At 46.9% G+C, this 22496-nt stretch overlaps 1 protein-coding gene across 2 annotated transcripts in view; it reads right to left on the bottom strand.

Annotated features, from left to right (window-relative positions):
• RAPGEF4 (Rap guanine nucleotide exchange factor 4) overlaps positions 1-22496 on the bottom strand; it is a 291519-nt gene that overhangs the window by 225164 nt on the left and 43859 nt on the right. For both annotated transcript variants that reach the window (XM_084799441.1, XM_084799442.1), the window contains exons 2-3: positions 15143-15285; positions 11984-12072 (exon numbers count right to left, since the gene is read on the bottom strand). In XM_084799441.1, coding sequence (XP_084655567.1) covers positions 11984-12072; positions 15143-15285 — 232 coding nt within the window. The remainder of the gene's footprint in view (positions 1-11983; positions 12073-15142; positions 15286-22496) is intronic.

The raw sequence follows: 22496 nt of genomic DNA, 5'->3' as shown, positions 1-22496 counted from the left end.
ATGTGCATGGCGGTGCACGGGCACACATGTGGAGGCCAGAGTCAGAGTCTTTGAGCCAGAGCCTCTCAGTGAGTTCGTCACTCAGCAGTTGGCTGGGCTGTCTCCCCAGCTCCTGTCGCTGTAGAGTTAGAGAACCCAGCTTTGTCACATGGGTCCTGGTGCTTCTCTGGCAGGTACTTCATTGACTGAGCCACCACTCCATTCCTTAAACAGTGTCTGAACTACCTGTCACACAGGATCAGATATAGAATGTTCCAGAACTTTGGATTCTGCGGTTAGGAATGCTGTTAAAGTGATCCCACACTATCATCAGCATTATCACTGCTTCATAAGCTAGACAAACACAGACCCAGAGATGTCCACAACAGCCAGTTACAGGAAGAGCTGAGACAAGAAGCTAGTCACTCTCTTAACTTAGCTACAGACCGCCTGCCCCTACTGACCCTTACAGAAACACACTGATATGTCACTTGACAATGCATCTGTGCCCCAAGGGCTTTCTGGTAGTCATTCTGTGGAGAGAGCTCCTAGTGAGCCTGGGTGGGGGTGCAGCTCCCTGCTACGCCTGCTTCCTGACTCCCTGTCCTAGCTAGGGTTATTATTTTTTTTAACATGTTTTCTTGGTTTTTGAAAGATAGATTTATTTATTTATTTATTTATTTATTTATACAATATTCTGCCCACATGTGTGCCTTCATGCCAGAAGAGGGCACCAGATCCCATTATAGATGGTTGTGAGCTAACATGTGGTTGCTGGGAATTGAACTCAGGACCTTTGGAAGAACAGACAGTGCTCTTAACCTCTGGGCCATCTCTCCAGCCCCCTAGCTTAGGGTTATTAATGCTTTGATGAGATACTATAGCCCAAAGCAACTTGGGGATGAAAGGGTTTATCTCACTCATACTCCCAAATAACTGTTCATCATCAAAAGCAGTCAGGGCAGGAACTCATACGGGGCAGGGACCTGGATGGAGGAGCTGTTGCAGAGGCCACGGAGGAGTGCTGCTTACTGGCTTGCTCCTCATGGCTTGCTCAGCCTGTTTTCTTATAAAACCCAGGACCACCAGCTCAGGAGTGCCCATCTCCCCCACACCCCCACACCCCCACACTCCACCTCCAATCTCACATTAGCTTGGGCTCTATCACATCAATCACTACTTAAGAAAACACCCTACAGTCTTGCCTACAGCCCAATCTTATGGAGACATTTTCTCCACTAGTGTTCCGTCCTCTCGGGTGACTATAGCCTGGGTCGGATTGACATAAATTATTTAGCACACTCCCTACCGGCATGTGTACTTAGTCTCTGGGTACCAGTTGATAAAACTGCCTGAGCCTTCACCACACAAATCTGCAGCTATCTTAGATGCCAACAAGCCTGTAGTGACAGGCCCCAAACACCAGGCCAAGGAGGTCCACACAGAGACACAGGGCCAGACAGAACTGATGTGGAAAACGCCTGAGCCTGGTAGACCTAGATTGTACTTAAACAGTGGCTTTGTGCAAAACGTTCCCTGAGTCCTCTGTGGAACGGTCACAGTATCTTTAATGAGATTTTAAGCATTTATTTATTGGGGGGGGGGTGCGGAGCAGCCACCATGACACACATACCATAGCATGCAGGTGGGGGTCAGTGTGAGGACCTCTGGGAGTTGGTTTTCTCTTTTTAGCATGTGGGCTTCGGGGGCTCGAACTCAAACTCACATAGTCAGGCTTGGCAGCAATCCCCTTTACTGGCTGAGCCGTCTTGCCAGAATTAAATAGGAATAAACAATATAAAGGAAACTATAATTCCTAACTCAGTCACGTTGCCATGCATGTATAGGTTTTCTACACTCCTAAAAAGCAAATTATATTTTTGCTATTATTTAAACAACAGAGAATCTCTATAGTCGTGTTGTATTAAGCTTCATCTAATGACGGCTTTCAACCCTTAAATTCCAAGTTTCTCTGTCCCCCAGTCTGGATGTCAAGTGGTTTGAATGATCTGCGAAACACTTGAGCTCTCTGGGGGAGCTTGTATTCAAAGAAACCCTCCTGACAATCCTGCTGTAAATCAAAGAATCCTTTTGTACTGTGACTAATCACCCCTTAATTTATCTGCTTTGTGCGCCTGCATTATGGAATACGCACATCTTAAAGGAGGCATTCTCACAAGAGCCATTTCACATTTGCTTCTTACGTGCCAGTATGAAAATAGAGCTGGTGCTAAGAGGGCCGGGGGTTACATGTCACAGGCAGTTAAGATCCTGGTCCAAGCTAGGAAAGTTGGGACTGGCAGGCAAACGGTTTAGAAGCATCCATTGAAAGCCAGCTTGCACAGATGTTCTGGGGAGGTCAGAGCCACTTAATTGGTACTACAGACATGAGCATTGTCTGTGATGAGCACGTGGAGATTTCTTTAAGTTATTCTGTAATGTTGAAGAGTGATCAGATTTTAGGCCAGGCATGTTGCTTCGTGCTTCTTACCCCAGCACTTGGGAGGCAGAAACAGCATCACCTCTGAGAGTCTGAGGCCAACCTGGTCTTCTATAGAGTAAGCTCCAGGCCAGCCAGGGCTACATAGTGAGACCTGGACTCAAAAAAAAAAATCCCTCCCCCAAAAAGAGAGTTAGCAGATCTGTGGCTATTCAGACTTCATTCATATTAATAATCTCATTTGTGTTTGATTATATTTAAGTGTGAGATAGACTCAGAAAGAAGCATGTTTTTCCCAAAGTAAATGTTTTTACAGTGTTCATTTTTCAGCCTGTAAGTATGCTCAGCGCAGAAGCCATTGTGGTTCAAAGCACTTGCATTTAGCTTGTGAGCTTGAATTTGCTCCTGGAATTTATTGAGTCCTCTAAGCGCTTTTAAGTAATACAATTGAATGGAACCCAATTTTAGAGTCTGTTAAGGCATCCAACTGTACGTGTGTCAAAAAGGATTTACTGCCAAGCAGGAAGGCAAGATACGTCTAAGTCAAATGTGTTTTCTGGCAAGCAGAAACAAGGCCGGTTTTTCTTTTCGAGCATGTCCCTGGATTCAGCTTGCTGGGCAGCTGACGGACATCAGGCAAGCTGGCTTGCAGAGGATGGGCTGGTGTGGGCATTTCTAACCAGTGCAGACAGCCTATCTGACCAGCACTGTGCCGCCCAGACAAAGAATACACAGCAACAAAACTAAATGTAGGGCGAGTTGTGCAGAATGTTAAGTCAATTACGAGATCTGTTCCTAAGGAATAGCAGCAGACCCGCAGCCGGAGTGCAGGCAGCAGGCAGCAATGACGGACGACCAGCCGCTGGCAGCTTGGCACTCTTCCGTTTCCTGGGCTCCATAAAACTGTTCAGAAATGTGCCCAGCAAATGTCTCCCAAAAAGGGTGATGTCACTGAAAACAAAGTGAGTGGCTGAGTGAAAGAACTGGGGCAGAGAGGGAGAGGAGGGGCAGAGAGAGGGAGAAAGGGAGGGAGGGAAGAAGAGAGAGTGATCTGGACTTCCAATCTGATAAACAAAAACGCAATGCCCAAAAGCGTCTGAGTTGTAAAGGCAAAGGCAGGAATGATAAGAGGTTCACTAGTTGACCTTGGGGGGGGGGGGGGGAAACAGTAAGAGGTCTTTTTTTTTCTAAAACCAGAGTAAAATTTGCCAGATAATGGCACAATGACAGATGAGGGGGTGGGATGAAGTGAAGACCAAGGCCAAGGGCAGCCCAGACAGATTCTCTGCTCCAGTGAAATGGCTGAACAAAAATTAAACCCCTGCAGTTTCAAACACTGGGAAGCGTTTCCTGCTTTTCATGTTCTAACACTGCCCTCTTGTGACCAATGCTAGCATTGCAGGCATGGCAGCCAACAGCGCTCCATTCTAGGCAACCAGCTTTTTATTGGTTATCAGAAGAAAGCACAGGGACCCTGCTAATCCAAAGCTTTGTGCTAAGTGCGTTAAGACTCATTAAGGTAGGAGCAACTAGCTTGAGTTTACAGGGTACAGCAAGTGGGTGTCTGTTACAAAGGAGCATGGCCTTCAGTGACATCACAAACCACCATTCCCTGTTAACATGGACTTCTGTCGGCAGCCTCTGGGCATTGGTATGATTGGAAACTTTCCCATACTTTGTGTGTTTCCAGATTAGTTTAAACTCATACACATTTCTAGCATTTAGATACTTATTATACCATACTTTCTCTTCACCTATACAATCTGCAGGGAGAAACAAGACCTTGCTCTCTCTCTCTCTCTCTCTCTCTCTCTCTCTCTCTCTCTCTCTCTCTCTCTCTCTCTCTCTCTCACACACACACACACACACACACACACACAAGTTGGTGCTGTTGTCTGATACAGTGAGATTTATAAGCCTACTTAAGCTTTATTATTTCTTGTCACTTAAGGATGATGATGATGATTTTTTGCCACTTAATGCTTGTTATTATTTATTGTTTATAGCATGTCCTATTGTTTACTTCCAATCCATTAATATAGTAATGAAAAATGCACCTCCATAGTTCACTTAAGTAGGACCATCTAGCCCAAGTAAGCAGGCCTGAGAGTACATGCGGTCTGGCTTGAGTTTAGTGACAGGGATCTACAGGCCTCTGTGTCCTGGGTAGAATGTCCTGGAGGTGCAGGCAGATGCCACGGGGGCGCTGGAGAGACTAGTCCTCAACAAGACCCGTGTTGCCAAATAGCAGTCTACATGAACACATAAGCCACGTTGAGACTCCATTAGACATGGACGCCATCTGTAGGCATGCCCCCTTGTTGACTGGTCAACGGCTCATAAGATAGCAAAAAGAATGGCCAATGCAGGAAGGCCATCTATGAAGCAGGAGACATGCCCATGACACTATACAAAGCCTAGGCTTTATTTGGTGGTGTAGAGGAATAAACATGGTGTATGTGAAGATAGGTGTGAGGGTTTGCAGGTCTCCAAAGGTCCCTCAGCACAGGAAGAATAGGAGTGGCTCCACATGTCCCAGAATTCTTGGGGCAAATGTGGTTTCAAGGTAGCCATGAGGAAATGAGGGCAAGAGCATCAGCTCCTTGGGGGAAGGCCTCTGGGTGGGACATGTCCCTGCCCACCCAAGGGTTTTCTCTCTCCCACCCAGGTTGCTCTGAAAGCCTTAGGCCTGGGGAACTCAGCTGCCCAGAATGCAAGGCTGCAACAAGCAGGGTGTGGCTCTGAGCCCAGCAGGGAAAGGAGGAATGTAACTGCCTGAGAACCGAGCTGTGTGGCCCTCGACAGGATTTTGTGTCATTTGGGGACAGGGCGAGGTGGTTGGCAGCAAGTCCTGCCTCTCTCTCTTTCTGCCTGTCCACTACCCTCACCAACTTTGGCTACTGAGCTGACAGTGGGACTGAGCCCTGTGCTGGGAGGTAAGCCACCCCTAGGCCTGAATCCCAAAGGCCTGTCTTCCATCCTCCCCACACAGCACAGAGCCTGAAGTCGACAGGCCCACTCGTTCCCTGAATAGTTTTCACACTTTGTGTAGTTTTCCCTGCAATGTGGGTTCAATGGATTTCCTTACTGCAAGCTTAGGCCTCATCACGCCAGGGACAATAGTGTATGCACACTGCGCCCACCGCATCCCCTGGACACTGATGAGACACTTTCAGTGTTGACTAACACTGATGATGGCAAAGAACACAGAGATGACAGGAATCCTAGTGGCCTCTAGCTCTTCAACTCCCCACTCTGTCATCCTAAGGAGCCCATGACTTCTCTGTGTACAAGCATGATACAGCACACTTGGGTCAACCTGCAGGGGGTGGAGGGCCTCAAGCCAAAGCTAGAGATAGGCTCTGTAAACAATGCGGGACATCACCGGTGAAAAGTGAGGACAGCCTACATCCTAGGCCCAAAGAGTTCAAGAAATCATCCAATCATCCAGGGAAAAAACACTGCATTGTTTGTTTGTTTGGTTGGTTGGTTTTGGTTTTGGTTTTTTGTTTTTGTTTTTGTTTTTGTTTTTTGAGATAGGGTTTCTCTGTGTAGCCTTGGATTTGCTTTGTAGACCAGGCTGGCCTCGAACTCACAGATATCTGCCTGCCTCTGCCTGCCTGAGTGCTGGGATTAAAGGTGCCTCCCACCACGCCCGGCGCTGACACTGTGTTCTTAAGCTACTGAGCCCAAAGTGACTAATAGAGAAAAGAAGACATAGCATTTATATATGCATTCTTAACTTTCTATCACTACATAAAATAGGCTAATTTGGTGGGGGGAGGGAAAGGATTAAATCAATAAAACTCAATAAATGAATAGCATAATAAATACTATGTCAGACCCTGGAGGCCCATCTCTTCAGGGGCACCACCACCCACTTCTTCCCTTCTCCCAGGAGGCCATGCAACCCATCAGCATCCTTTCTAACAATTTCATCTCTACCCTGTAACTTGCTGCCCTTCAGTTTTCTTCCTTCGTCTATTCTACTCCAACATGGGTATGCTGTGCAATGCAAGGCCACACTGATTTAACCGTTACATTGCTAGGTCTAAGAGGTGATTGAGAAGAGTAGGTGGGTGTGGCGGCAAAGGCCCCGGGGCTCTGAGCTGGCATCGCATGAGCAAGAATGGCTAGAGCAGCCCCATAGGGAAGCTGTTTCTTTCCACAACTGTAATCCTGGCCCGCCTCGCTTCTATTTCCTCCCTCTTCTCATCCTTCAGGCACCCATTATAGTCAAGGACATAAGCCCCAGAGTCACAAAGAAGCTGGCTGCCCCACCTCATGGGTGTGAGCACACTGGCGGAGCAAAATGAGTCTCATGGGAGCGCTCAAGATGCTTGTTGGCTGTTCAGTACATAGCCGACTGTAGGGGGCGCTCTTGCGCCAGAAACTCTTCTCTGCTCACTGCTCTGGGCCAGAAGGCAGCTAATGCCCACACACACAGGGGCTGAAACTCAGGGTGCCTTTGGGAGCTTGTCATTGTATCCCTCTGATTTGGCGAGAAGACTGGCCAGACTGAGGGTCTTAGAGAAAGAAAATGGAGATGCAGGCTGGCAGAGGAAAACTGCTCTGCCCTCTCTGATGACTCGGCCCTGTACACAGCTCACCTCCATCCTCTCTCTCTTCAGTTCTCCTTTAACCTCTTGTAAGTTTTTCTCTTCTTCGCTTCTGGCCCCCAACTCTCCACCTATATTTTGTTGTTGTTGTTGGTGGTGGTGGTAGTTGGTTGGTTGCTTGGTTGGTTGTTTAAGGTGTAGGCAGCAGGAAGAATGTAAACTTTGGACTATGTCAGACTTGGACCCAAATCTTTGGTTGCTATGCAACTGTGCAGCTCCAGGATGGTTGCAACTACTGTTAGGAAGCCAATAGGTACACCAGTGTGTGTGTATATATATGTATATGTATATATGTATGTGTATATATATATATATATATATATATATATATATATATATATATATACACATACATATATACGCCTAAAGACGAAGCCAGTTGGTGTGCCCATGCATAAGGGACATAGTGGTATGCTCTTCTATGCCAACTTGATGATCGTTTGTTTGGTCAAACCCTAGATGTTGTAAAGGATTTTTTTGGTTTTTTTGTTGTTGTTGTTGTTTTGGATTGGCTTTGGATATGATTGATATCACAGTAAATAAAATTTAGATTTATTCACTTGTATGTATTACTTGGGGGTGGTGCACACAAGCCTCAGGACACATGTGGAAGTCAGTGGACAACTCTATGTGGTCCACTCTGTCCTCCCTCCTTTAGCACCAGTCCCAGGGATCAAATTCAGGTCTCCTCTAGGCTTGCACAATGAGCGTTTTTACCTGGTGAGCCATCTCGACACCCATAAATAAACTTTAAAGAAAACAAATTACCCTTTCTAGGGTAGGTGGGCCTTGTGCCAATCAGCTGATGGTCTTAAGAGCAAATCTGTTTCCCTTGGGGTTCCCACAGAAGAAAGAAGGCAGAGTTTCCAGCCCACTTGTCCAAGAATACAACTCGTCCCCCAGCCCTGACAGCTGCCCTAGGAGTTCATGTTTGCTGAGCCCCACGAGCCTGGGAACCAAACCCAATGTGTCTTTGTCTCCTTTCCTCCCTCCATCTTTCCCTTTTCTCTTATACAGGGCATTCTTCTACCAAGCTAAGCAGTCAGGCTAATCTGCCCCAATTGCTGCTAGGCAGAGGCCCAATGCTGACCACACAGCCAGCCCAAGAACAATTCTAATAATTCTTCTTCTTCTTCTTCTTCTTCTTCTTCTTCTTCTTCTTCTTCTTCTTCCTCTTCTTCTTCTTCTTCTTCCTCTTCTTCTTCATCTCCTTCTTCTTCTTCCTCCTCCTCCTCTTCTTCCTCCTCCTCCTCTTCTTCTATATAGGAAGCCTGGTGGGAGGAGGGCCAGCCATCTTGCTCCCCTCCTTAATTTCTTCCTGTTCCACAGCTGGGACCTTGAACTGCCTGAGAGCCTGGGCCCCCTTTCTGCCTCAAGCTTCATCCTGGGATAGGCAGGGTCAATGTCCCTTTTCTTCCTTGTATCTTAATGACGCAAATACATCTAGAAACTGGTTCAACTTTACAGGATGGAGTATGTCAAAGAGCCAGTGAGAAAGTTGTCTGCAGTACGGTTAAGGTCAAAATTACAGATTAAAAACCTACAACTAAATTATATTAACTTCAAGTGTAAAACCCCACAGCTAATTGCAAAGCATTACCTGGCTGTCCCCTACTAGGACCTCATAGGGCTCTCCCATTGGGGCAGGGCAATATTCCTGAAGATCCTGACCACGGATTACTTTTCACCCCATCAAATTCTCATGCAGCAGCAGCAGCAGCTGGGTCAGTCCACTTCTGCTGGTGCCCTGATCATGTCCTCAGGCACAGCTGCATTTTCTTTCCTCTTCTCTCTCCTCCTCAATCTTCACTTTCTTCTTCCCTCCCCCTTTTCTTTTCAGTTTCTCTCCTTTTTTCCTCAAGACTTATTCAAGGCTCATTCAAAGAGCAAGAGGGACCAACAAATGACCCTCCTCAAGGTCCTCCCTGTGGCACATCTGTGCAGAAGACCTCAGGACAGCAGAATGGAAACAATGGTGTGTGTGTGTGTGTGTGTGTGTGTGTGTGTGTGTGTGTGTGTACACAAGTCTGTGTGTACTAGTGTGTGTGCATGAGTGTGTACGTGTGTGTCTATTTGTATGCGTGTGTGTACGAGTGTGTGTATGTGTGTACTAGTGTGTGTGCACGAATGTGTGTGTGTGTGTGTGTGTGTGTGTGTGTGTGTGTATGTGTGTGTAGAGGGTAATATTTCATCACCTGGCTTTCTTCTCCTTCTTAATTCAAAACAGTGTCCTGTGCCTTAGGCAGGCCCCAACCTCTACAAGTACCTCATTGTGACCTTGAACTCCTGATCTTCCTGCCTCCACCTATAATTACGTGCACTGCCTCATGTGGTTCACATGGTACTGGAAATCAAACCCGGGGGCTTTCTGCAAGCTAGGCAAGCTCTGCACCAACTGAGCTCTGCACATCTCTAGCCCTCCTCATGTTCCTTTCCAGAGCAGAGCAGTGGTTTAGAGCACGCGCATGCGACCAGGTGCTCGTGTGTAAATCCTAACTGCCTTGGTCTCTAATATCTGAGGCTAAGCTATTGACCTGCTGGGAGAGGGGGATAGTTTCCTCATCCATAAAGAGAAGTCAGGAACGCAACCCAACTCATGGGTTATACAAGGATTCAAAGACAGCCAGGCCTGTCCAGTGCTTAGAATTCTGGCCACTAGGGATGACTATGCAAAAAACGTCAGCTGTTTGCAGACTCACTGGGACACTGAGGCAGCTGATAACAATCAAAGTCTTCTCTGAAATGCAAGGAAAACCAGTCATGAGACAGAAGAGAGGAGGAGCCGTGGGCGGCAAGCCGTGTCTGGGGTCCTCTCTACACACAGGGAAAGTGCCCATAGGACAAGAATGACCTGGTCACCAAAGGGGACAGTGACCATGCACAGCAGTGGGCCTAACACAGGAAACCAAGCGTGTTCCAAAGTTCACACCACCAACTATCTTTTGAGATGCCACTGCCGTTGTAAGAGGTCTGTGGGGCTAAAGAGATGGCTCAGTAGTGAAGAACAGTGGCTGGTCTCTCAGAGGACCCGGGTTCAGTTCCCAGAACCAACATGGTGGCTCACAACCATCCAGACCTCCAGTTCCAGGGGATCTGATGTCCTCGTCTGACCTCCTCCAGCACCAGGCATGCACGTGGCACACAGATTTACACACAGGCTCATACGCACTCACTATAAATAAATAAATCTTAAAAAAAAAAAAAAAAGAGCGATTGTCCACGAGTCCCTACAAATTGTAAATCTCAAATTTAGAATCACAAATATTTTCCTATTTAAAGTGTGCTGCCAAAATGGGCTCAGAAACCTATATGTAGTGTCCTTGTGTACATTTATGAAAGTGGTGTGTGTGTGTGTGTGTGTGTGTGTGTGTGTGTGTGTGTGTGTGTGTTTACTCTTTTGTGGGGGCCAGAGGTGCTCAATGTTGAGTATCTTCCCCGGTTGCTCTTCCCGAGTCTTTGAGCCAGGGTCTCTCACTGGGACATGGGACTCATCAGTTCACTGGTCAATGAGCTGCCATGAGCTCTGAGAACTGTGACTACAGATGCCTGAGGCTACACCAGGCTGGTAAGCGGATGCTGAGGCTCTGAGCCTAGGTCCTCATGTTTATACAGCGGCACTTTCCTTACTGAGCCACCCCCCTAGCCTAGGAATGTGGGGGGAGCGGGCAGCTGTGGGTTTGCTGGTGTTTGTTTGTTTTATTTTGTTTTGAAGAGTTGCAGTGTGGTTTTTTTGTTCATTTTGTTGTTAGTTGTTTTTTGGGGTTTTTTTTTGTGTGTGTGTGTGGAGGTTGGATAGTGTTTTGGATTCTTTCTTTCTTTCTTTCTTTCTTTCTTTCTTTCTTTCTTTCTCAAGATGGGATTTCTCTGTATAGTCCTGGCTGTCCTGGAATTCACTCTGTAGACCAGGCTGACCTTGAACTCAGAGATCCACTTCCCTCTGCCTCCCAAGCGCTGGGACTACAGGCTTGGGCCATCATATCCAGCTCTGGAAAGATAGGCTTTTGAGGCTGCCTGTGTCACCCAGTTTTCACTGTATCTCTGAATCTCTTAGGAGGCTGATGGGGACAACTTCTAATTTGAATAAAAATCACCATGCAAGGTAGAGTAAGGATCCCAGAGGGAAGCAAGCAGCTTTCTTTCCTCCAGGTCTCTCTCTCTCTCTCTCTCTCTCTCTCTCTCTCTCTCTCTCTCTCTCTCTCTCTCTCTCTCTCTCTCTCTCACCACAGTGGGACTGTCTGCATTTCCCAAGGGACGGCCGGCTCCTGAGACAGCCAGAGTATTTCTGCACTAAATGCTTTAAACCTTTGACACCAACCTCACGTCCCACAGACTTTCAGGGTATGTTGTGACATGACCAAACAAATGAATTCAACAAACACTTAATGTGGGGAAGTAGATTGGAAAATGTGTCTTAAAAAAAATAAATAACATGGTAGACAAAGTCATGAGTTTGAGAGGGAGCTGGCGGGATACAGGAATTGACGTGGGAGAGGGAGGCCTGAAAATGGTGTGAATACAGCACTCATGTATGAGAGTCTTAAAAGATAAATATTGAAAAACTAAAATTAAGTTGGGCATGGTGGCACATGCCAGTAATCCTAGCACTCTGGGAGGCAGAGGCAGGCAGATGTCTGTGAGTTTGAGGCCAGCATGGTCTACAAAGTGAGTCCAGGACAGCCAAGGCTACACAGAGAAACCCTGTCTCAAACAAACAAACAAACAAACAAACAACAAAACAAGAACACAGTAATAATATATTACAGTTATAAAAAAAACATTAATAATACATCTTAACCTTTTTTTTTTTTTTCATATGGTATGGTACTGGGGATTGAACCTAGGGCCTCACACATGCTAAGCATGCACCTTACCACTGAGCTATATGCTCAACACGGTTTGTTTGTTTTCTTGTTTGTTTGTTTGTTTTAATGACATGGTAGATTACCTGGTGACTGCTGGTCTCAGACACTTTAACATCCAAAGACCCGGCTAGGACAGCATACCAGTTGGTTCCAATGTCACCTTGGCGAAATACTGGGGGAAAAAAAAAAGTAGTATAAACATACCGTGTAGGGATGTGTTTGGCTGGAGCTGACAGACCTTCACTGGACATTACAGGCATGGCTTGTTTTCATCCTTCCTCGGTCTCTTCTCACAAGGCTACAGCATGGCTTTCCTTGGTGCTGTCCACCCACGATGCTTATCCTCCAGATTCAGCATCCTAGGAAGCCGACACCCCATGAACACTGGCCTGCAATGGTTGGTCACTCTGACTGCAGTGAGGTCCACTGGCCTGACACAGTAACTCGGGTGATTAGTCACAGCTCTCGGGAGGCTGAGGCAGGTAGGTGGGGCTCTGTGAGTATGAGGAGGACAGCCTGGCTTGCAAGGTGAGTCCCAGGACAGCCAAGGCTCTGCAGAACATCCACGGTAATGATTCACTGCCGTTCTGTGTGCCTTTATCTTAAATACATCTCACTGTGTTGTGATTCTTGGGAAACTGTGACTCTAAACAGGGGAAGGGGTTACTTGCCTTTCCACAGTATGCCCGCCCAATTTCATGAATCTGCATTAAAAGCAGAAGCACTGTGGTGGCACACCCATGGTCCCAGCATTCAGAAGGCTGAGACAGGAGGACCATGACTCTGTGGCCAGCCCAACAGACAGAGCAAGACTCGGTCAAGAAGCAATTAAGTTAATAAATAAATGAATGCTGTGGTGTGTTTTCTAGGGTAACATGGTTCCTTTTAAACTAACCAATGAATGGTTTGTTTTTCTTTGTTTATAAAAATTGTAAAGGACTGAGCCATCATTGTTGTCCTGTTTGCTTTCTGACTCTGCTGTACTTGGGCACTTGGCTGGGATCCTCACCAGAACTTTCTGAACCTGAATCGTCACTGAGTTTGTAGTCTCAGAGCAAAACCATGTAGGCACTCAGGATACACGCTAGCTCCCGTATTATGTAAGGGGTACACTTGCACAAGTCACCTGTAGGGATGGAAAGACGGCTCAGCAGCTATGATGCCTACTGCTCTTCCAAAGGACAGAGTTCAGTTCCCAGCACCCTAGTCGAAGAACTACCTCTAACTCCAGCTCCTGAGGATGCCACGCCCTGCTCTGACTTCGTGGACACCAGAACTTGTGCAGCAGACATTCACAAAGACACACACACACACAAATAAAATAAATCTTTTATTTAAAAAAGAAGAAGAAAACCGTTCTCTGAAACTCTTGCTTCAAAATCGCATGCAAACCAACTCCCCTGTTGACTAAGGAACCCCGTGGAACAAGCTGACAATACTTATTTTTATGTTTAAAAATCAGAGGTCAGGCATCTGGCTTACCCAAAATTAAACCGCAGCTCAGAGGGCCAGCCAAGGCCTGGCAGGGCTGGTGCACAGTGCCTAAGGGGCAGCTCCTGGGAACTATGGTTCAAGGTATGCTCTGCTCCCTCTGAGTGGACCACGTTGTGAAGGGACACAAGACAGGGAGGGCATCCAGCCAGGACAGTGACACAGCCAGGGCCTTTCCAGTGACAACTGCTCTCAGCCTCTACCACACGCTTAGAGCTACACATGTGATCCACTCCCCATCACATGCCATACAAAATTTGTTTCAAACTGGCTTTAGGAACCAAAAACATCCTCCCAAAGAATGAAGCTTCTGACATCAGTGAAGAAAAAAAAATTTAAACATATGTTGGTTCAAAAAGTATATATGTGGAGAGTGTTTAAAGACTTATTTTACTATTTACCTGTGTTTGTGTGCCTGTCTGTGTATGCGTGTCTGTCTGTGTATGCATGCACAAACATGCCTGCAAAGGTCAGAAGACAATGTCAGATCCCCAGGGGCTAGAATTATTATGGGTTGTGAGCTGCCCCAACTGGGAGCTGGGAACAAAACCTTCCAAAGAGCAGCAAGTATTAATCACTGAGCCACCTCTCCTGTCCCCGTGTGGAGAAATTTTCAAAATCAGAAGTGTGACCATTGTGTGTAGACCTAGGAAAACATGTCAAAGGTCACGTGCTAAATACTATTAGTCATCTCTAGGTCTGGGGATGTCAGGTGACTTTTGTTGTTAATTTCCTAAATTTTCTACAGTGATGCTGCCCCTGCCTTCCCACCCAGAGCACACACGCATGCGCTCTGACTACACTGAGCCTGATTTTATGCCAGTTCACGCCCTCGTCCACAGGCCTGGTCCAAGGCCCGCAGGATGAAGACTGCTCTAATCAATCCGGGACATCTTGTCAGCCTTGCCGTGATTGCCTGAGGCTTTAGTCATAGGGTACAACTCTGAAGACATCGCAACACAAGAAGCCGGCTACGGGACTTAGAAGAAACAGTCCTTCAGGGAGTCTACACAGAATACCTCCACCTGCTGCAGCTGCCTGAGGCACAAGCCAAGCCCTGAGGTGCGTGAGGGGGGCGGGGGCGGGGGCAGGGGCGGGGGCGGGGGCGGGGAAACAGCCATGAATCATTTCACCTCATGGCTTTCATAGATGACGGATTGTTTTGCTTCCCCCCCCCCGCCCCCTTCCTGAATGAGTCACTGGTTATTTAAGGCAGTTGGATGGAAGTGTTCTGTTATTGCAGAATAAAATATAACTAGATATGGGGGAACGCTGCTTTCTTAATGAAAAGAAAAACACTTAAAAAACGCCGCTTTCACCCTCTACGTTTGTTCTCGCTGCCCCCTGATTCCTGTCTGGAATAAATAACGTTTATTAGTGAGGTCTATTCAAATCATAGCTAACAGTGTTCAGTAAGAAAAGCTGTTAGTAGCCCAACAGTCACCTCTTTCGTGGGTTAAAGAAAATAATTATTTGAATCTCTAAGGATACGGTTAAATGAGTATGTCAGTCTGTCCTTCCAGACCCATCTGGAAAGTGAGATGCTGCCCTAAGGGGGGAGGGGTAGCAATTTCTACACTGTGAACTAAAGGGTGAGAAACAAAAGAAACACAGGGGACAGAGACGTCAGCTCACTTGGAAGCCCAAATATCTGGCACCCAGACTCCGCGGGTGCTCTCGGTCCCCACACGGCGACCACGGATGAGCACAAGCCACTCATAAGCACATGGCACAGGAGTCGCGGGACTTACGTGTTATTCCTTTCTCCAGGTTCTCATAATAACCGCATAAGCAAATCTGATGAAGGAGGTTTGGGTGAAATTTCTCGAAAGCTTTAACTTCTTTCAGTCGCGTGAAAATTATGTCCACATCTTCACTAGATCGTTCCAACGGCCTGCAGGGGGCGCAGAAAAGGCACAGAACCTGTAAGGCCTTAGTGAGAAACAGGCCACGAGGCATAAACTCACTACAGTTGCTTATCCGTCTACCATGAGACAGGGTCTCCTGCAGCCTCCACTGCCTGGAACTTAGAATGTGGGGCCAGGATGACTCTGAACCACTTAGCTCCTCCCTCCGCGCCCCTAAGTGCTAGACTATAGGCCTGTGTCGTGAAGTTAGTGGACTGTCCCAAGTGCCCTATCCCAAGTCTTTATCCACCCACCCCCATCACAGTCATCTCTCTTGAGGCCTCTGCCTTCTTAAGTCCTTACTGTTGCCAACACCTAGGGCAGGTCTGCTCAGAGTAAAGAAAACTAGACTCAAAGAAAATGTCCGTGGTCCTGCCTAGCCACCCAGCTAATTCCCCCAGAGAAGGTGTGGGTAGGACTTCCGGTGGAAGAAATGAGACCTGGGATGTACGGAGGTGGGGGAGGGGTGGCGCCCAGTGGCTGGGATGACGAAGTACCTGGAAGAGCCAGGGGATCCATAGGCCTCACTAGTCCAGTGGTTTGCTCTCTGGCTTTGAGGTGACCATGCTGAGACCTTTACCAGGTTATCAGACCCTGAGGGTTGTACCCCCATGAATGGATCATACTTCTGTCATAGGAACAAGTTCCTAATAAAATGATGAGGGGGGAGCGGGGCGGGGCTCACGTCTTCTCCAGGCCCTTTCTCTTTGACCTTTGCATGGATGCTAGGTTTTGCCTCCTTTTTTTTTTTTTTTTTTTTTTTTTTTGCCACCCTGGGCTTATGCAGCTAGAAGGCCCTGCCAGTATGGTTTTCTCTACTCTTCTATGGGATCACCCGGACTCCAGGACTATGCCAGATTTTATTTTCTTCATAAATTACCCAGCCTGTGGTATTTTGTTAATAGCAGCACAGTACCTCCGTGTCACGGCCCCTTTCCATCCATCACCTAGGAGGACTTCCAAACTCCCTATCAGAAGCAAAGTCCTCAAGGCACCCAGGGCTTTGCCAGGCAGCTAGAACTTCAAGAGTGACCAAAAGGCTGCCCAAAGGGAGTCTGTGTGTGCTCGGAGGCAAGCACATTCAGCAGGGTGTCTCTCGGAGGGCATCCAGCCCAGTGGGCATATGCCACACTGTTGTCGCCTACAGTGAGTCAGAGCACTGCCACAGGAGGCCCGAGTCTGGCCCAAAGCAAGGCCAGCATGGAAATTACCCCAGGAGGAATTGCAAGGCAGGTGAGCTGGAAACAACACTGATGTGGTAAGTTCCGTCTTCACGGGAAAAACAGCAAGAGGTGAGGAAGCAGAACCTGTGTTTGTTCCCCCTGAGGACGCCCTTTATCAGGAAGGCAGGCCATGGCAGCAGTAGACTGTCGGCCTAACACTGCGTGAGAGACTGAACACTCAGGAGCAGCAGGGGAAACATGTGCTTCCATGAAGTTCAAAGTAAGCCAGGACATCACCAAGGTTCAAATCCAGATTATAAGTCACAAAAGACGACATCAACGGTTTTGTGTCACCCTAACTCAAAGGTCTCAATGATACTGGCTATTGTTGTTTTTTTTGGGGGTGGGGGTGGGGGGGTGGTTTTTTTGTTTTGTTTTGGTATTTTTGTTTTTGTTTGTTTTGTTTTTTGTTTTTGTTCTTTCCAGACAGGGATTCTCTGAGTAGCCTTGGCCATCCTAGACTCGATTTGTAGACAGACTGGCCTTGAACTCACACAGCGATCTGCCTGCCTCTGCCTTCTGAGTGCATGTGCCACCACACCCAGCCTGATGTTGCCCATTGTTAAACATTTAAGTTCCCTCAAAAAATGAAAAATGATGATTTTTTTTTTTACATTTTAAAAATGTATAAATTACATTGTCTTGTGTCGGTTTCTGTGTGTTTGTGTGTGCATATGCATATGCAGTGCTGCAGATTGGACCCAGAGCCTTGTGCCTGCCAGTCACTCCACCAACCCTGCCAGTCCCATGGCTTTCATCCTCAATGGCTTCTGGGGATTCGTGTATGTGTTTCGGAACATTAGACATACGGTTAGTTAAGTACACTTGGATTAAAATGACTTTGTAGCTTAGTTTGACTCTTCATTTCAACAAGAAGTCAATGTAAAAAAGATCTCTCCCTCCCTTAATGAGCAGTTACCAGAGCTAAAATAACTCACATGAGCTTTATAAATCACACAAGGCCACAGAAGCTACAACTAGCAGTGGTACCACCACCATCGGCATGGTCATTAGTCACCAAAACCTTTAAAAGAACCATCTGATGAGGGGCTGAAGAAATGGTCTGTGGATAAGGTAAGATCCCGATGCAGGGAGAGACCGTCTCAAAAATTAGGGTGAAAAAGGATAAAGGGAGACACACTGAATGTTGACCTCTAACCTCCACATAGACATAGGCATGCTTGTGCATATAGACATAACACACACACACACACACACACACACACACACACACACAGTATCTAAAGAAACCAATGAATGCAGAGCTTGAGAGATACACTAGCACACTTGTGTGCCTTTCGTAGGATTTTGAGACATGTGTGTATTCTTTTCTATTATAACTGTAAGATCTTAAACAATGCGTACTTAACAATCTCAGTCTTTAAACCACTTAGCTTTTCAAAGGGTTTTGACACCTATGGGAAATTTTGATCATTGTGGTCTAACAGATAAAGCAAATATAATGAATCCCATTTTATACTCAAAAACATTTAGACACATAAGTCAGGCGACTATCAGCATGCTGAAGATCATGTGTATTTATAATTCCGCTGATGATGTAGAGGTGTCAAAGGTCTTTGAAACTCAAGATGTTTTCCACTTATCAGGTTATCGTCTTAATTACACAATTATTAACCACTTAGAACACTATTTACTCTGTGATAATTGCAAGTTTTTCCAGCAATGTCAATGGAATTCAGAAAGAAAGGGTGGATGGTGGTTCGTTCAATCTGTACACATTTACCAAGGAAGTAAGCGAAGCTATCTAGTGACTTAAAGGCCATGGTTTGTGTGCCCAGAGTGAGGAGGGCATCTGTGCACATACAGAATTGTCAAGGAAGGGAAAGGAGTTCAGAAAGGAAAGAGCTGTCCCTGCGGGTAAAATTCTACCAAGAATCCATGAAGGCACTGTTAGCCCTAAAATCCTCCCTTCCCGTCTCTCCTTTTGTAACTGTAGCACCAGTGCTGGCAACTGAGTCTATAAAGTTTGCTGGAGGTTTCTCCCTAGAGAGTTCTTCCTCACTCCTCCCTCCGTCAGTTTCTCACTCATTCACTACACAAGTGCATGCGCGCACACCTATGTATATACATATACACACGGTGATGCATAGATACATACCTACCTATTTATGTATGCACACACACACACACACACATGTACACACACCACTCAATTCAACTGCCAACACTTCCCCTTGTCTATTATCCTTGATTCTGCCAGTTCGCTCATACTTATCCTGAACCAAGGCCTGGCAAGGTCTTCACATCCCTTCCAATAGCTGCGCAGCTGCCACAAGGAAGCAGAGGCCACTAACTCTGCAGATTGCTGCTTAGTAGCCAACCTAATAGGATAAATGTGGCAAAGGTGGGTCCTTTTGGTGGGTCACGGTAAGGTGTGTCCCTAAGAAGTTAGGCCAGGCAACAGATCTAGTTTAAGAAGTTTGGGGGGGGGGGGAACAGGGAGAGCAAAAGGCCTTCTTAGACTGAGGACATAAAGGAGACAGACAGACAGACAGACAGAGGGACCAGGAGAAAGAGAACAAACAAGATAGACAGGGAATGAGAGAGAGCAAAAACAAACAAGAGAAAGACAGAGGGGGAATTGGAAAGAGACAGAGACAGAGAGACAGAAAGAGAGAGAGAGAGAGAGAGAGAGAGAGAGATCTGGGGTAGGCAGACCCTTTTATGTGCCACACCTGGCACACCTGGCACACCTGGCAGAGGCAAGTGATGACATAAGCTGCCACTAGGTCCCTGAGGGCAGTCTGTTGGAAATGCCCAATTGCTAGCACAGCCTACTAGCTTTTACATCTCTATAAGACAATGAACACACACACACACACACACACACACACACACACACACCCCGCTGCATTCTCAGAACTTAAATGACTTAAGTGGCCCACTCCTTCCCACTTTCCTTCATTTCCTCTGTTCCAGTTCTTTTAAAACTAACCAGTAGTGAACCACTGTGAAGTCAGAACCCAGTCAACAGGGGAAAGCCACAGTCACCATTTATATAAGACTAAAAACCCAACTCATCTCCCCTGTCCCGTGTGCTTGCTCCTCTGATCTCCTGGGTGGCTTGCCCTTCTGACGAGAAGTAAAGTTTGCCCAGTGGAGACACTTTAACTGGAGTGGTTGTTTCTTTGTGACCCTGAATTTATGTCTAACAAAATGAGATCAGAGGTTGCGGCTGGAGATTACAAAGACCACCATTTGGCCCTGACAACGGTGAGGAGGCCCAGATAGCTTCACCTCCCCCTTGGATATGGCCACTTTGTCCCAGGTCCCACAGGGGACTGAAAGCCATTGCTCTGTGGCCCTTGAAAAACAATCTCACTGCTACCTGGAGCCCAGGACCACCTGGCAAAGCTTAAAGGATGCTGAGCCTAGCATTTGTGAGTGAATGGAGGGAGGGAAGCCTTTGCGGAAGGTTCTGTCTTGTCTTTTGTTTCTTTAGATTTAAACCACAATACAAAATCAAAGTACAGCCCCATCTAGGGGCCGGAGATGCAGCTCAGTGGTAGAGCACTTGCCAGGCATGTACAGGGTTTGATTCCCAGAATGGACAAAAAAGGCCAGATCAGTTTCAGAAGCTCGTTTCCAAGTCTCTCTGGCTGTGCCTTAGTATCTAAGGTTAGCACAGCACCATCAGGCTGTGCACACACCCTCAGCCACAGGCTCTACAGACGCCAGCTGACCTACACCCTCAAATGCACATGGAATCGAACTCGGCGTGCGCTGGCCCTGCTAGTGTGAGGTAAGAGAGCGTTTCATTCGGTTCTTCACGTTACAGAAGAGTGTCCAGGATGAGTCAGGTGACAGATGCTTTTTAAAAATGTTTCAGACTAAAACAGAGCTAGTGACTTTTCCTCGAGGTGATTCATAGAGGAGTCAGCAGCAGATGCTCATGAGGCTGGCCCACTCAGAACTTCAATCTGTCTGTCTGTCTGTCTGTCTGTCTGTGTGTCTGTGTGTCTATCTTGGATTCAAAGTCTCATAGCCCAGGCTGACCTGGAATATCCTAAGTGGTTCACGCTGCCTTTGAACTTTTGACCTTCCTGCTCCTATGTCCCCAGTGCTGGGTTACAGGTCTGAGCCACCATACCTGCCTAGTAATTACCCCATTCTCAACAATGAGAAGGGAAGCTGTTGAATTCTATCCTATAGAATTCCATATTCTATTCTGTATGTTATTCCATGTACTCTATATCTAAGCCAGTGGTCTGTGGCAGTATCACTCAGAGTCAGTCAGTCTTGGCAACTACACTGACAGCCTGGGCAATGCAGTCAGTAGCATTAGAAGAGGAAATCATATTTTTAGCAGGGAAGGTTTGGAAAAAAGACTCTCAGACTGAACCAGCTAAGTTGGGGAATCTCCTTAAGAGAAACATAGTTTCTGAGTTAGTTATTTAGCCTTGGGGCTTTCAAGCCATTTGTTTCGGTCCCTGAACACTCCTTGCGTATGCTTGCCTCCGCATCTTGCACCAAACATCCCTCAGCGCCTGCTGCTGCTGGTGTCCCTGCCTGTGATGACCTGAAACCGCCAAAGGAAAAGTGAACAAGGATGCTAAGCTTGGACTCTAATGAGATCACAGATCTCTCAGCAAACCACACCCACTAAACAACAGCCAAGCACAGCCCCTACAGGTGTTGCTGGCTGTGGCATCAGGATGAGGCTCATCACTAGGTACAGCCTTTGACTCAAGGCCCACGCCCCTTGAGTTAGCTCTCTGCCTCCTGCTTGTGCATCAGAAGTAACTCTCAGCTACTGCTGCAGCAGCGTGTTTCCTACCTACCGCCCAGCTCCCTGTCATGATGGCCATAGACTTATGCTCTGCAACTACAAGCCCCAATGAATGCTTTCTTCTATAAGGTGCAACTGGTTGTGGCCTCTCTTCACAGCAACAGAAAAGTAACTAAGACACTGGTTAACTAACGTTCATATTTGATCATTCAGACTGGTCAGTTAAGTATCACGGAGAATGACAATATGTTTGATTTTTTTTATATAAAAGGAAGTTTTTATTTATTAAAATAATTCTATCGGGACATGATGGCACACATCTTTAATCCCAGTGCTCAGGGGAGAGACGGAGGTGGATATCTGTGACTTTGAAGCCAGCCTGGTCTACATATCAAGCTCTAAGCCAGCCAAGGCTAGTGAGGCCCTGCCTCAAAAAGAAAATAAAAATTAGCTGGGTGCAGCGGCACACGCCTGTAATCCCAGCACTCAGGAGGCAGAAGCAGGCAGATCTCTGTGAATTTGAGGCCAGCCTGGTCTACAAAGTGAGTCCCGGACAGCCAAGGCTACCCAGAGAAACCCTGTCTGAGAAAACTAAAAAAGAAAAGAAAAGAAAAATCTATGGCATAATTTGGTGGTAGAGTACATCTTATCATACATAGGTCCCGAGTTTAAAAACACACATGTGCACACACACACACACACACACACACACACACACACACACACACCTCTTATATCATTTCACACTGTGATGGAATACTGGACGAATTCTTTCAAAGTAAATAGAAATTGGACAAATGACGCGAACCATTGCGCTCCGACATTAGACAACAGGCAACACTGGACTGTGGTCCAAGCAAGAAGAGAAACACAGGAGGGAGCCACATAACAGCCTTGTTTTGCGGATACACTTTGTGCAACACAGGCAGAGGGAACACAGCAGACTCACTGGGCTGGTGGTGGCAATTTGCACTGACGTGAGTCACAGCATAGGATACGGAAGGAGTGAACTGAGGGCCTCACTGAGTCATCAGCTGCACATGCCCAGGCTGGTTCATGGAGAGCTCTGGCAGAACTCAGCTCTGCAGGGTTCTGTAGGTCAGGCTTTCTCACAGAGAGATACACGAGCTCTGAAGGGCCAAAGGAGGCAGGACTCTCCAACCACCTGGACATTCAAACTCCTGAAACAGTGCTCCAGCCTACACCATAGACTTGCCCTGACAAG

Source organism: Acomys minous (assembly GCF_964271855.1).
Source record: "Acomys minous genome assembly, chromosome: 10".
Classification (NCBI taxonomy): Eukaryota; Metazoa; Chordata; class Mammalia; order Rodentia; family Muridae; genus Acomys; species Acomys minous.
The sequence above is the reverse complement of the archived record's forward strand: the minus strand, read 5'-3'. Positions and strand labels throughout refer to the sequence as shown.